This window comes from Trichoderma gamsii (assembly GCF_001481775.2).
Source record: "Trichoderma gamsii strain T6085 chromosome Unknown Scaffold_4.2, whole genome shotgun sequence".
In the NCBI taxonomy this organism is placed as follows: Eukaryota; Fungi; Ascomycota; class Sordariomycetes; order Hypocreales; family Hypocreaceae; genus Trichoderma; species Trichoderma gamsii.
Window position 1 is genome coordinate 1,061,961 of NW_020171341.1, and position 14,671 is coordinate 1,076,631.

Here is a 14,671-nt window from a genome sequence, read left to right on the forward strand (position 1 = left end):
TGATCATTTCGCGGCTACCAAAGTCTGCATTCCTGCTGGATCACTGTAGAGTAGTGGCACAGTTTTGTCCGCCTACTGCAGTGACGATAATCATTTCGTTGCCTGATCTTTGCAAACACAACACGATTGAATTGCGCCACCGGTTGGAAAATCGTTAGCAAAAATGACTCGGAAGCATCGTAAGCATCGTAAGTCAGACTCATGTCCAGGTCAAATATGTGTTTGGCTAATATTTTCTCAGCATACAGGAAGCTCCCATTGCCTAGCAATGCCCCATTCGAACTGAAGCCGTCATCCAGGAAGGGATGGGGAGCTTTTGCAAAGACACGAATCAGCAAAGGAGCCACGATTCTGATTGATAAACCGCTCTTCATTATTTACAAACCGTCCCTAAAGATTACGGAAGAAGATGTTTTGATGGCCTTTCTACGATTGGCACCTGCAGATAAGGAAACGTTTCTGCGCATTCGCGACAATGGCTCTGCGTCCTTCGAAAGCTTGTTGGCCACCATGGCCCAGAATACTTTTCAAGTCCATACTGGAGGCAGCAATCTTGCAGCCTTTGGAATGTTCGTCCTCTTGTCGCGCTTCAATCACTCTTGTTCGCCCAATTCCACGATCCCGACTTCGGTTAGTGAGAGTGGCCGAGAAACTCTTGCAATTCTCGCGAAAAGGGACATCAGCGCTGGAGAAGAGATCACGTTCAACTATCTTCCGGGGTTCGAACTGAAAAGCCAGCATGAACGCCATCAGCTACTGCAATTTACATGCAAATGTGAAGCCTGTCATGCAAGCTCTTCGGCTCAACGAGCCAGTGATATGCGCCGAACCCTCGTACGAGGACTACAATACCTTTCACGAGGTAAAGATCTGGATGAACAAACACAGGATTCAACTTTGCCATTTTCCATCGATCCTGAACTAAAGAAGGCAGCAGAGGAGTTGCGCATCCCTCTTTCTTCGAGGTTCCTCATTGATCTTCTAAGCATGGCTCTCTTGGAGGAGGAGGGTTTGATAGATGATTTAATCGTCAAAAAAATCCAAACCGTATCGGGCTGGTTTGAAACGGAGAGAAACGACAGAATTGCCAAACATGCCATGGCTCAGGCGACCTGGCGAGAGAAGTTCTGCGTTGCCGCCAGACTCTATGGGCGAGAAGATGCTGCCGATCATGACGTTGCCATGGAACTACAAACGATGCGAGACCTCGCCTTGGAGCAATAATCGGGGCCAGTTACTCCCGTTGAAGCTATCTATCGGACGAAGAGTCAAGGTGTATTAGAGAACAGTCAGTAATGTCTCAGACGGATGCTCATCACCCGCCACTATACGGGCATCAAGAAGCAAGGGGTGCCCCGGGAAGGCTGTTACATCATCAGGTTACCTATTGTTGGCGAATACTGTATACCTATGGAGTTGAGATCACTCCACGGAATGAACTGTGGCTGGCAATTTGGGGAGGATCCATAACCTGAGTTGATAGTTCTAGTCTATATTGTAATTCCAAAACTTTTTATTTAGATACACCATTCGTCTTCTTCTCGACTGCCCCAATTAATTCTCTCCCGTTGTTAACCGTGGATTTTGCAAGGTTCGCAATGGCCCACACATCAAACATGGTCACGATTACTCGGTGGCCTGACTCTACCATCATGGGAATCATCTCTGGAGCCAGAGCGCCACTATTATGTATGTGTTAGCCCATGCAACAGTAGTATTCGTTTGTACTGTACAAGGGGGTTAAACTTACCCAACAAGTGGAATGTTGTATTTCTTGCTGGCCTTTGACATGCTCTCCATAGCAGAAGCCAAGACGGGATGGGGAGGGCCTCCCAAGACCATGGGCACTCTTGCATCGGCCATGAAGTCGCCGGGTCCGAACATGAGCGCTGCGACGCCGGGTATTGAGGCAATCTCCTCGACGTTTGCAATGCCCTTTACGCTTTCGATCTGGGGGATGATGGCGATGTGGTTGTTGGAAGTCTTCATGTTGAAGGCATCTTCCGGGTATAGAGAGAGATCTGAGATGCCGGGAGTAAAGGTCCATGGGCTGAATGAACGGGCTCCGACAGGGGCTGTATATTTGTGTGTAAGCTCAACTGGCTCCAAGGCTTTCCTTCTTTTCCTTTACAAGTGGGCTGTTGATACTTACGGTAGTACATCTTCTGCATAAATTCCTCTACCTCCTCCTTGGTCTCGCAGTGGGGGATGATGATGCCAGATGCACCAGCGTCCAGCGCTGTAGATAGTGCAATCTCATCTTCTTTTGGTACTCTCACAATGACTAGTGTCTCGCCCTCAGAGTGGTGCTGGGCGGCGTGAATAGCGCTATGCTTGGTCAACACTCTCGTCTCGTCAAACGTTTTATGGGATCCTGTATCATACTCGTTGAGGGTTGAGCGATCATACATGCCGTGCTCAACATCCATCCAAATAAAGTCCGGTTTGGCGGAAGCCAAGACCTTTGTCAGGGTGGTGCTGGCAATGCCCTGGGCGACACCGAAAAGGGTCTTTTTGGAATCCTCCTGAGCATCTTTCAGAGCTTGCTTGAGGTTTCCAGGATAGGTCAAGAGCGCCGCACGATATTTGGCGCGCGAGTGTAAGTTGGTTTGGTTGAGGAATCCTTCGCCAGACATGTTGGATAAGCAGTTGCGATGATGATTGAGCTTAAAAGATGTGATGAGGTGTGTAAACTTGAAGGATGGTAGAAAAGGTTCAGGGGGAAGCTCTGAGTTTAATACTTACTCCTGTTCTCTCATTATATAGACTTTGGTACTCCGTACTATTGGTGGAGCTGGGGCTCTCCGCTGGGTATCTCCGATCTAACGTCTCCGCCTCATCAGACGGCCGCTGGGCAGATTATGTGAGACAAAAGTTATCATAGTACAGAGTCGACTCAGGGCTAGCCGGATTTTGTAGCGTCAACATGTGCTATGTCCGGAGACTGGGACATGGTATTAGACCGCTTCATGGATTGGGTAAGTCTTCCGGAACACAAGGTTGCCAAGACGGGATAACTGACAGTGTAACACTGCGTGATCAAATCAATCTCTGAGCAACCGTCGAAGAAGTCATTCAGACGTAAAGCAAATACACGGGGACGCAACGATTAGCTATGCACCGTTGACGAACTGCATTCTCTAGCTGTCATCGAAAGCTGCTATTCTGGAGCTGGAGGCTCTCTAGTTGGTTCCACTTTTAGGATCTAACTTTGCAGCGTCAAACTTGATTACCGGAAGTGGAACTAGCTGGCATACGAAGGAAATATTTGCTAACAATGCCAACGGAGACTATCCCATTAGTTCTCACTTGTCAATGCCTGAAGGAAGCTTGTTCAGAGCGAGTCAGTGTTGGTGCTTATCCTGTATCCACCGCATCCCAGATTTAGCATTTCAACAACGAAGCCCTCTGCTTCCCCTATCAACAGCCTTCACCGTACACCGTTACGTATATCTCTCTCTTCAAGGGGTCCGTCTGCCCAAAGTCCGAAACAAAGGCTGAGTCATGAGCTCCGTACTTGATAGGCCAATCACAACTGATACGCTCGAAAGATACTGTCGTATTCGGTGTTGATACGACTCCGAGGCGGATCGGAGAAGAGCTGCTTCGCTGTCCGCAGTCGCTGTCCGCAGGTGCACGCGATGCGTATCTGCGGGTGTTGTGCGCCGATTAGGTAGTATTTGAATTGTGATCAACGTGATGATGTATCATAAGTTATGTAATCGAGATACAGCCTCAACTTTGATGTTGCATGCCGAGTTCAACGGATGCGAGTTATATTAAGAAAAAAAAAAAAAACCGCTATTCCTCGGAAAAATGTCCGTTTTGAGGCATTATGCGTCGCAGATACTAAACAGATACTGCCGTTTGGAACAGGGAAAAGGGGCATCATGCGGCGCTGCTGGATCTGGTGTTACCGCGGATGGGGCAGCAATTGTGTCGTAAGGCATTCTTTGATGCCGCTGTTAGGGGCACGTAGGATTGCAGATGGCCAGGGTTGTAAGAAAGTAAAATTTTCGGCTATCGTTTATCGGTCATCGTTTCGTCGTTTAGGCTGCCTAGCTGTATTACTTATCTATTCTTCGACAAATCGAACTAGTGTCTGTGAGTTTTGTTCAACGAAATTGATCAATAGACTTCTACTACCAACAAAAATCCAAACAAAAGTGCCAACAAATTCATATACGTTTATATTTATCAAAGAATTGACCAGTAAAAGGATGTAGTTGAAGGAACTAGCAGTAGTAGCTAACTCCTTAGTTACTGCACCGTAATCTTTTAGTAGGCAATCTCTTTCTCCTAGTTCCCAGCCTACTGCACGCAGGATTTACCAATGGACTATTTTGTACTTATGTCGCGACAAGGCGGGCACTGAATTTGACCAACAATTCCTATTCATTGACCCAAATCTGATATATAATTGCCACTATATTTAGTATCTGGGCAGTTCTATAACATCTCCAGGCATTGTACTAGTGTCATGTCTCCTAAAGCTATTATTGTAAAAGCTTACGAAAGCTTACGGAAGCACGTCGCAGCTCTTTTGGTGGAAAATAGTATACAACGTTTAAAGAGCAGGATACTTAATACTTTCATGTAGGAATCTGCTTAGCTTCTAGAAAGCTCGAATAGTTAAATACACTGTAGGCTATGTGATCTATGCAAATATAGATAGGTAGCTGCAACTACTCCAACGAGGCCATCCTCTCTAGACTTTCCTTAATGTCCTTAGCTAGGATGCTACACTGTTCTAGAACAATAGTATATCGATGATTCCAAAGGCTGCATGCAACCTCCATACATGTCCAGGCGCACGAAGTCTATCAGCAGATTTTAAGATTAGGCACTATTGTTGGGCAAATAAGAAGCTTACTCACTATGATGGTGCGCTATTATGGATTAGTCGTTCAAATTGACTATCCAAGATTTGTTGTTCAAGATTATTTATTCAAGATTTGTTATTCAGGATTATTTATCTAGGATTATTGATCGAAAAACTATTCGGTAACGATTAGTTATGATAGCTGGTCCATTTCCATATTCGGAATAAGCAATCGCTTAATATTACTCTAGTCTATGATCGCCAACCTGCCTTAAGGCAGCTAAATGACTTTTGTTGATAGTGCACGATATTTGTATCGAATTAAGCATGGAGAACATTTATCACCGACGTTTTATGGACATTAATGGCCTTGCGGAGCTACGTGCATGGACTCGCTTTCTCTAAACCTGATGATGCTAATAAATTGGCCAGTTTATTCGAGTGGATCGACCGTAAGGGTGCTGTTTCCTCAGATGCAAATTATTGAAACGCGTGTCCGCTCTTAATTCTCTGCTCTCTTGACTTTAACTGGCAGCGATATCCGGCCACATGCGAATGGAGCATCACCATGGACTATCTTGTCACCTCATGTCCATATTTAGAGGTCAAAGCCTTGGGGGATCCATTTCTCGCGGCGTTGTGTATAATTTTGAATCCACTGTTGGAGAACCATCTCACCGTCCTAGAGCTTCATCTTATTAGAAACAAGTTTATCTCGAGCATCATGGCTTGCTGCAAGCTGGCGTCGCTCGACATCCACGGCTATTTTCCAGCTTTCCGGGGGTGTAATCTCAATGCCCCACTACCACATCAGGAAAAAACAAAACACCACTCAAGATACCATTCAAAACACCGGGCACTCAAAGATCCGCTAATAACACAACATCAACCCACAACGCGTTGTTGCTCCTCACTCAATTATACACCAGAGTACTTTTGTAAGGCTGCGTCGAAACACAAACTACATCGAATGCAAAATGGCTGCTCGAAAACGTCCCTTGAGTGGCGTTGCCGCACAAGATGCACCAGCGCCGAAGATGGCCAAGGCAGACACCAACAACAGCTGGCGAGATTTGTACGAGCTCGAGGTCAAAGCTCCCTCGTTGGATGAGGCTACCCAAGATGATTGGAAGACGCTGGCCTCAGCGCATCTCAAGATACATACCGTCATCAACGGCAATCCAACGCCGCAGTTGACGGACCAGCAACGAATAATCTACGGCAACGTCAACGACCACCACATACCGGAGACGGGCAATCTTGACTGTATAGGATCGTGCTCCGGTGTACTGATTAAACGTGATAATATAAGATACATATTCCGCTCTACTATCGGTGAGGCGGGTGAAGAAGCTTTGGTCATGGGATTCGGCCAGTTTGATGATTGCGGGCGACTCAAGCCTGTCTTCAAAAGGGGTTCTGTTCGATCCGGTTCGCCTTTGTGCCTGGGGATACGCGGCATGCATGTCACTCTCTGCCTGCTGATGAGGATCTCGATCCGCCCCGACCAACTTCAGCTCGTATGCCCAACATCGTCTTCAGGGCACTACTAGAAGCATTTGATGCCGCTGAAAACGATGCTGCTCGGTTGGAGTTGACTCAGGCGGCTCTCGATTCCTATGGGCCGGAGGAAGACATCTGGATTTCGGCTGACAGAAAAGGCAATACATTGTTGCATTACGCAGCGATTTCTGGAGACCTCACATGCGTTAAATGGATCATGGAGAAATGTCCACGCTTGGTCACAGCTCGGAATCACCAGAGGAATACGCCACTCGATGAGTTCCAAACACATCTCGAAGTCATCCGCACTCAGCAGAAGTGGGGGACGAAAACTGTCGCGGTTTCAGACAAGTTTACAGGCTACTCGCAGCCACATGTGGAAATGCTCTGTACTTTGCAAGGATTGAGCAATCTATCACTGGAAGAGTTGTTACGGCTCAAGTACGGCTGCACGTGCGGACAGTGTCAAGAGGGCTTCCTCAGCCCGCGGATGCGTTTTACGCTTGCCCAGACCGCGGATGATGCCGCGGCCATGGTCAGTGATGAGTGCACCTGGATCGATGGGAAATTGTTTTTGAAAAAGTACGAGCGCTATCTAATGTACCTGCGACCCAGGGTGTACGACGAGATGCGCACAAGCTCGGATGTAAGACTAGGATTCCTCAGTTTGTTCAGTCACTTTGCCCTGTGTCTGCGGGACAGCACGGAGCCTCCTCACGAGCTCAAAGTCCTCGAGATGGTCATATCAACGAAGGAGGAGGAAGAGTCAACCATGGCCAAGCATTATCTCGACTTTGGTGGCACGGTCGAGGCTGTGGGCTCTGCCCTCTTCAGGGACGCCTTGACTAATTCTACCGGGATTGCAAGTATCTGGGGTATCTTTGAAAGTCGATTAAGAGCAGTACCAGCTTGCCGCAATGATGAAGAATTTGGATTCGTGAGCGGCATGTGTGGTTACGAGCGTGTCCGCCGGGGCCAGTGCTTGTCAGCAACTGGGCATTTCCTGGGTGAATACGATTTCTAACGCCACAGATCATACAAGACTCACGTGCAGGCAGTTTTCTCTCTCTCGTGTGTTCCTCATATTTACCCCCGTCTTCCGATTACTTGGCTGTGTGGTTATTATTGCTCTCGTACTGGGCAGTAACCAGTCACCACTCTCGCAAACCAAGTGCAGATTAGATGGTACCCACACTGCGTCTTTCATGACTACCAAAACAAAGATTAATGAGTAACGTCACATACATGTACGGAATCATGATGGAGAACGGCGATATAGTTTGGGATCGAAAACTTGAATGGTGCGGGCTTATACATTATGATTCCGACAACCCTGGAGTTGCACAAAGACGGATCGATAGATGTGGCTTCCTTTTCCTCGCCAGCATCACAATATACCATGCATTGAGATGATTCGAAATATCCACTCAATGAAAGACTACTGGGTATTTAAAATATTTTATAGATATTGTGGAAATGGATAGCATGATGAGATTCAAGCAGCTTGTTGGCAACAGAACGCAAGTGTACAGAAGTGAATGTTTCATTAAGAGCTACCCGCAGTGTCCTATGTATGCCTGGTGTATTATAACTTAGGTGGTAGGGAAACTAGACTCAATAATTGAGACCGCTAGCAAAGATTATGGGAGTGCGAAGGATGCGACAATGGGGCAAGTGAAGATAGTGAGTGGCGCATAGGTGGTTTAAGCCTCGCATTATAGCAATGCAATACATATAGGTGGTGAGGTCACATCACACGATTCCTTCGAGTACCCAAGTATATGTATGCAGACCTATAAACTCGGAATACCTAGCCCCAACTCAGATCCTAGATAATTCATCGTCGAGTATCATCCTACGTTACAATTGCTCTATAGTCGTGACGCTACGAGACTCCTCCGTTGGATCCGTGGCATAGTCCCTATTCCTCAGAGTGGCCATTGTCTCTCCTGCAGCTAATGCCAATCAGCACTAGGATGAAATCAACACTCTGCAGCTCGGCATTAGAGCAACATTCGGCATTAAAAGAGCCAAGTTTCACCACAAAATAGGTTGTCAGGGGAAGTCGACTGGGCTCCCCTGGTCAATAACAGCGATCATGCCTAAGCGGGCTAGACAATGGCCTAGGCAGGCGAGATTTCAAGGCAGCAACGTTTGACCAAAGAGCTGCTAATGCGTAGCATCATGCAGCGGAAATATAATAGTTTCCTTGATGTTTGCAACATATGGCTATTGTTTCAATTACTCACGCATTCCAGTTAAGGCGACCAAACGGTTTGGACTAGACGCGAGACACAGAGTTATACCAGCACCAGCCCAAATCAATTGATTTGTTGGTAACATTAACGATTGTTCAAATTTCCAAAATTCGCATTCGACTACAGCTTATGCAAGTTGGATCCAAGTTGTTGGAGTTGTGCCAATTCGGCTGTGGCATCTGCAGTGTGTGGCGGGGTGCGTTTCGCGTTTCGCGACTCGCTATTTTGGAATGCGCCATGACACCAAACATCTGTAAACGATTCTTTAACTCTACTTCGCTGTGGGCTGCTAAGACAAAGAGAATGCTAGTTCTGGCCCCTTAACATATAGCTTGGAAGCCATTGGCCAAGTCTGGAGTAAATCTCTCAAAGAGGAAGTTCAAACAAGCTCTGGCTCCTCTTGGTGGCGCGGAACATGCATCTTGATCCTTCTCGTCGCCAAGTAGGCTAAGAGCACCACTGCCGAGACTGGTCGCTATACAGATTGGGTATTGGCGTATCTTGAAAGCGTCATGCGGATTTGTTTCCACCGATGGAGGGCCGAATGGGCTTCCAAATCATCATGGGATGTATAAGATGGCCGTCTCCCTCGAGTATGAAGCGAATAACCACACACACTACCGGCTTGACATAGTCTGCTTGTATCTTCAAAATGAAGGGTTTCGTCATTGCTTCGGCTCTGGGCATGGCTGCGGCCGCCCCCAATGTAGCTGTTCCCTATGCCAACACAGCTCCCTCAGCCAACATCACTCTCGAGAATATCCGACAGATTGACATGACCTTGGCTGGAGGCCGACCCAGCAAACGAACGCTTCACGGCCCCTTCATGGGTGACTTCCCCGACCCCTCGATTATCTGGGGTGATGGATCTTGGAAGGCATATGCAACTTCGTCACAAGGGAAGCACGTCCCTGTTGCTGTATCCAACGATGGCCTCACCGGCTGGACGCTGCAGTCACAGGATGCGCTGCCCAACACTGGATGGGCTAATGCTGGCGCTGGTATCTGGGCCCCGGACGTTCAGAAGAATGTGAGCAATAACTGCTGGCTACCAAGAATGACATGTAAATGCTAATGCTTTGACAGGACGCTGGAACCTATGTCATGTACTTTACCGGCACGAACAGCAACGGTGCCCATTGCATCGGCGCTGCCACATCAAATGCCGCCGCCGGTCCCTTCACCCCTACGGCAAGCCCTCTGATCTGCGATGATGCCAACGGCGGTGTCATTGACCCTTCGGGCTACGACGATGGCGTCAACCGTTGGATCCTGTGGAAGGTTGACGGCAACAGCAAAGGTGGTGCTACCACCTGCCAGGGCGGCAAGCCTTCGGGCTCTTATATGTCAACGCCTATCAAGATCCAGCGCGTGGCTCGCGATGCTTTGACGCTGCTGGATAGCCCCAGCACGATCCTCGATAACCAGGGAGCTGCCAACGACGGTGTTGTCGAGGCCCCCGTCATTTACAAGATTGCCAACAACAACTACGTTCTCTTTTACAGCGCTCACTGCTACTCGAGCGACGACTATGACATCGAGTACGCCTTTTCATCGACAATCAACGGAGCTTACACCAACCGTGGCATCTTGGCCAGGACCATCTCCAACCTCGGCATCTACGGTCCCGGCGGCTTGGATCTCGACCCCAACGGCGTCAATGTTGTCTTCCACGGCCGAACTACCGCCAACACTCCCAACGCTGCAAGAAACCTGTACACTGCCAACCTTGCCATCAACGCCAACCATGCCATTACTGGCGCCAACTGGTAAAGGGCGGCTCACCCCATGGGGAGAACAATTTTTGTCTTTCGCTCAAGAGGAGACTTGCAAAGAACCAGTCCTCAATTCCTGTGAATGCTTGGCTTCTGTTGTACATATAACGCATATGCAAATGTATATGGTGGATGATGAAATTGGATGATGATAAATGTTGTATATGAAAATGTTGAAGATTGAATATATGCCTTCATGATGTTTGAGTCAGAGTTTCAATTAGCTAATCTTTCCATTGAAATCACTCAAAGGCCATGCACTAATTTGATAACCCTGATCTATCTCGCCAAGATTCTGCTGCTTTTTACTAACATGATGTCTAGCGACCTATAGATTTCTTATGCCACGGAATGGCCGTAATTTCAGTAAAGGAGGTGAAAAGCCCACCACACTTCCCTCTATCATGGCCAAGTTAACCAAGCTAATGGTATCTCACTCCAGCTACTTGCAAACCATGACAAGGAGTATATTGATATTGCGCTTTTTGTTCGAGCCCTGGTGGGTTTTGTCTCAATTGTTAAGCATGAAATGAGTGAATTCTAATAGCTTGTTGAATAGGTTTGCTTTGGCGTCCCGGACTTATCCCATGGTCCTGGCTGGGATGATATGCTCTCACAGCTGATGTCGGAAACAAGCCCATCTGATACTCACGGCAAGGTAGTTTTCACAGAAGTGTCACAGAGTCGACTTGCAAGAAAGAATGTCTCCTGAATAACGAGCAACTTGGTCGAGAACCTGGAATTACGACCATATATGGGTGCGCGGGATCCGGAAAATCTGATGACGGTGCTGGAACTGGAGCTGGTGATGAAAATGACTATTGGCTGAGCGATGCGGTTATCGAGGCCTCAAGGTTTGGCAGCACAGCCGTTATACGCCTTCTCACGCCTTATGCAGATCTTCAGTATGGAACAGGATGGCACAAACTCACAGCCCTGCATCACGCAGCTCTAGGCAAGTGCAGCTATCTTGGCACTTGTTTACGAAAGTCTGAAAGTCTTTGCTCATGAGCTAACAAGCAAACTGATGTGTAAGAGACAGAACCGAAGCACTACAGCAACTCTTGGATCAAGGAGCGGACGTTGACTCCAAAGACAATCAAGATGCTACGTCACTACTGCTGGCCTGTCTTGAAGGCCGTGAGAGGTCTGTCCAGGTATTATCAGACCAAGGGGCCGATCCAGACCACGTTGCGATTAGATTAGCAAGATATCGCGCCCTTCATGTAGCAGCTCGCAATGGTAACAGGCCAATTATCCGAATGCTACTGGGGGATGGAGCTTCAATAAATGCTAAACTCGCTGCGCCTAACAGCGATACTCCTCTACACCCTTGCGGTATCAAAATACAAAGGGGAAAAGCGGTACCTGGAGGCGGCCAGAATCCTTCTTGAGTTTAGCGCCGACGCCAACGTCACGAATGGCCACCACAGATCCCCGTTACATACAGCTATTTACCTAAGAAGCCAGTGTGAAGATATGATACAGCTTCTTCTGGATTTGGGTGATGAGGTGGATGAAAGTGAAGAGTCTGCTTCGCACTATTCGGACCTTCTTTCAGCATATCGGTGGTCTCAGGCCCAGGATAGTACAATTGTTGGCCAAGAATAATCACGTCTGGTCAACGACTTATCCGGGATGGACTGAGTCTAAAGCAGCCACGATTCGTCTATTAAAGTTTAGGATGGTGACCTCAAAATGTTGTAATAGAGACACTTGTGGGTATGAAATAGCCTTTCAAGAATAAAAAAGGAGGGCGTGCTTGATTGTGCTCAGTAACTGTACACGAGAGACGCGTTGGTACCGTAATTACCGTAATTACCTGCATCCAGATGAACATTTTCCAAGAGTACATGAATGTTGATTTGTGTCTAGGTAGTGATGGTCGGGGGAGAAACCATACGACACGTACAGATTATCAAGAACTACCTAGGTGAACTGTCTAATAAATCTGCACAAATATGACATGTTCTGTATCTGTTCTTCTTATTTCTTCTTCTTATCTGTTCTTCTTCTTTTATGCGCTATTAAAAGCATTGATGGCCGCAGCTGGATTGAGTGTTTACGATGGAGTCATTATAAAACCTTATCCAAGGCTTGTGTCCCATTAAGAGGCGGAGTCACATGTATCTACACAGTTTACAAAGGCAAGCTGCCGACTCAATAATCAATGCCAATCAACTTTCCAAATTCCCGTCACCTAACATCACATACTCTGGTCGGAGGAGAGCTGCATTCTTCACTGCCATGCGTCCGTACATTTATATTAGCGGAGGTCCAAACAGTGACGAGCGGGCTATTGCCCATGAACTGGCGAGATTTGTACCCAACTCCAAGGTTTGCCACAACCGTTTACTCAAAGATCACATTGGCCCGTTGGTTGGTCGCAGCTCGCCACACTATCAATATATACAAAGGAGCTTTCGACGTCATGTGCTAAACACCATTGCCACATCCGAAGCAACAGCGCCATTCGCATGGATTTTCACCGATTGTCGATCTTCAGACACGATTGGCAGAACGAGCGCTCGAGATTGTAAAGATGCTGCTAATCTACGCGGAACGTTATTCATTCCTATCATCCTTCACCGTGGGGGGGCGGAGGATGTGGTGCAACAAGGGATCAGAGATAGGGGCGTTGGCAACACTGAACTCACAGATCCAGAGGCTTTGGAAACGATGAGGCTAGAGGAAGAGGTCTATGCAGTTGGAGGGCCAAATGCGCTGAGACTGGATGTGAGCTGGTTAACGGCACAAGAAGCTGCAGAAAGGATATACGACCACGTTGTTGAGGTTTCCGCCGGACACTAGGCCTAGATGACTGTTATCGGGTCCATGGTATTAATATCAATTGCTATATTAATCGCCCTAGAGAATCGAGCTCAATCTGCCCCCACTACGCCGAGCGTGTAAGTCAGCAGCGCGGGCAGTGGCAGGTCATGAAGCCTTGTACAAAGAGGGCATCTTGCATCGCGATATATCCATGAACAACTTGATGATTAAATAGCGACCGGAGTAATCTCTCCTTGCTAGGGCTTTTTAATCGACCTCGATCACGCAGTACAGGTTTGAACAATGGAATCATGAGCGGGACCCTGAACTTGTAGCTACGATTCAACTTGGTGTCATTGCAGAGGATTCCTTTGATCGCACTTTGGAGACTTATTGCACCGAATACTACAAGCCACTCATCCCATGTGTGCGCAATCTGTGGAAGATGGTCTTTCCAGGCGGGAAGAAGTGGAAGAAGCAAGATTTGCAATTGTATGGATTGGTACAAGATGTTTTGCGCAAGGCTCAGAATAGTCTGACGCGGGATGAGTAAAATAGGTACATGTATAGTCGTCTGTACAAACCCAAGTATGTTGGTCTACCTACTAACAAATAATATTGAACTTGTCACTCTAAAACCCTGCCGGCCAAGCACCTGCTGTGCGCAGTAAACATGACAGACATGGGTTTTGTCGACAACTTTGCAAAACACTACTTTCAGGTAGGCTTGGGCGGATGTAAGGCGTCATCGGGCCAAGGACCGAGTAAAGATGCGAGAGAGCCAGGCCCAAAGCCTCATTCGTATACATGTAGATGGCACCCTGAGCGCTCTGAAGAATTTCAACGTCCTGAGGAGGTACTCCTTGGCCTCTTTCTTCACGGGCTTTACGTGAGCAAATATCCGGCTTGGTGGGTGAACTCTTTGCGTTTCGCTTAGTGTTAGTGTTAGTTGGGTGAGGCAGCCTTTGAACACGGTCCTTTTGCAGACTGGAATGTCGTTGGTTCCGCATTCTTCGTAGCCGTTGGTTACCACTCGCCTAGTCATGCGATTTTGCTCTCTTGAAATAAGTGGTGTAAACGAACATTCATTCTTCCGGCCCAGTTCTGGCAGCTTCCTTGCAAGATGGTTATTCGATATTCTTTGATACTGCAGCCTGGATGACTGCGCTAATCTAGCATCTTTAAGTGATGGCAGCTGCATGAATATGTGCAAAGCACAGGTGTATTGAGCAGTCCGTCTCGAGTAAGTGTACGTGATTGCTGATAGCAAGTAATCACTCCTCATCTCAATATCTATGTGGCAGGAACATGATATTATAGTCCAACTTTTTAAAAGTATAATTATAATATATATTATAAAAGCTTTTATAGGCAAGAGCTCCTATAAGCTGTTGTAGAGGGAGTACTAACTTAGGTTCAATGCTACTAGTATTGCAGATCTCTTTGGTGGTTGGCGCAGTGGTGCATCCTCTCACCCTGTTATGTACACTTTGATACGTATGTTATGTTATTGTTTTCTTCCCTCTGTTTTCGCGCATATT

General features: G+C 47.3%; 5 protein-coding genes across 5 annotated transcripts; 3 read left to right on the forward strand and 2 right to left on the reverse strand.

The window, feature by feature from the left end:
* Positions 1-163: 163 nt before the first annotated feature.
* TGAM01_v201783 (set-domain histone methyltransferase-6) lies at positions 164-1,224 on the forward strand (the record flags this gene model as incomplete). The annotated part of the gene is made up of 2 exons (XM_018805925.1): positions 164-188; positions 242-1,224. The coding sequence occupies 2 exons, from the start codon at positions 164-166 to the stop codon at positions 1,222-1,224; spliced, it is 1,008 nt and encodes a 335-aa protein (XP_018660879.1).
* Positions 1,225-1,513: 289 nt separating this feature from the next.
* TGAM01_v201784 (hypothetical protein) lies at positions 1,514-2,636 on the reverse strand (the record flags this gene model as incomplete). Its single annotated transcript, XM_018805926.1, has 3 exons — positions 1,514-1,682; positions 1,751-2,075; positions 2,153-2,636. 3 exons carry the CDS (start codon positions 2,634-2,636, stop codon positions 1,514-1,516), a joined length of 978 nt encoding a protein of 325 aa, XP_018660880.1.
* A 2,049-nt stretch (positions 2,637-4,685) lies between these two features.
* Positions 4,686-4,799, reverse strand: TGAM01_v201785 (hypothetical protein; the record flags this gene model as incomplete). Its single annotated transcript, XM_024548844.1, has 1 exon — positions 4,686-4,799. The coding sequence occupies one exon, from the start codon at positions 4,797-4,799 to the stop codon at positions 4,686-4,688; it is 114 nt and encodes a 37-aa protein (XP_024406455.1).
* A 1,000-nt stretch (positions 4,800-5,799) lies between these two features.
* On the forward strand, positions 5,800-7,349 carry TGAM01_v201786 (hypothetical protein; the record flags this gene model as incomplete). Its single annotated transcript, XM_018805927.1, has 2 exons — positions 5,800-6,253; positions 6,340-7,349. 2 exons carry the CDS (start codon positions 5,800-5,802, stop codon positions 7,347-7,349), a joined length of 1,464 nt encoding a protein of 487 aa, XP_018660881.1.
* Positions 7,350-9,235: 1,886 nt separating this feature from the next.
* Positions 9,236-10,356, forward strand: TGAM01_v201787 (glycosyl hydrolase family 43; the record flags this gene model as incomplete). Its single annotated transcript, XM_018805928.1, has 2 exons — positions 9,236-9,613; positions 9,670-10,356. The coding sequence occupies 2 exons, from the start codon at positions 9,236-9,238 to the stop codon at positions 10,354-10,356; spliced, it is 1,065 nt and encodes a 354-aa protein (XP_018660882.1).
* Positions 10,357-14,671: the final 4,315 nt, after the last annotated feature.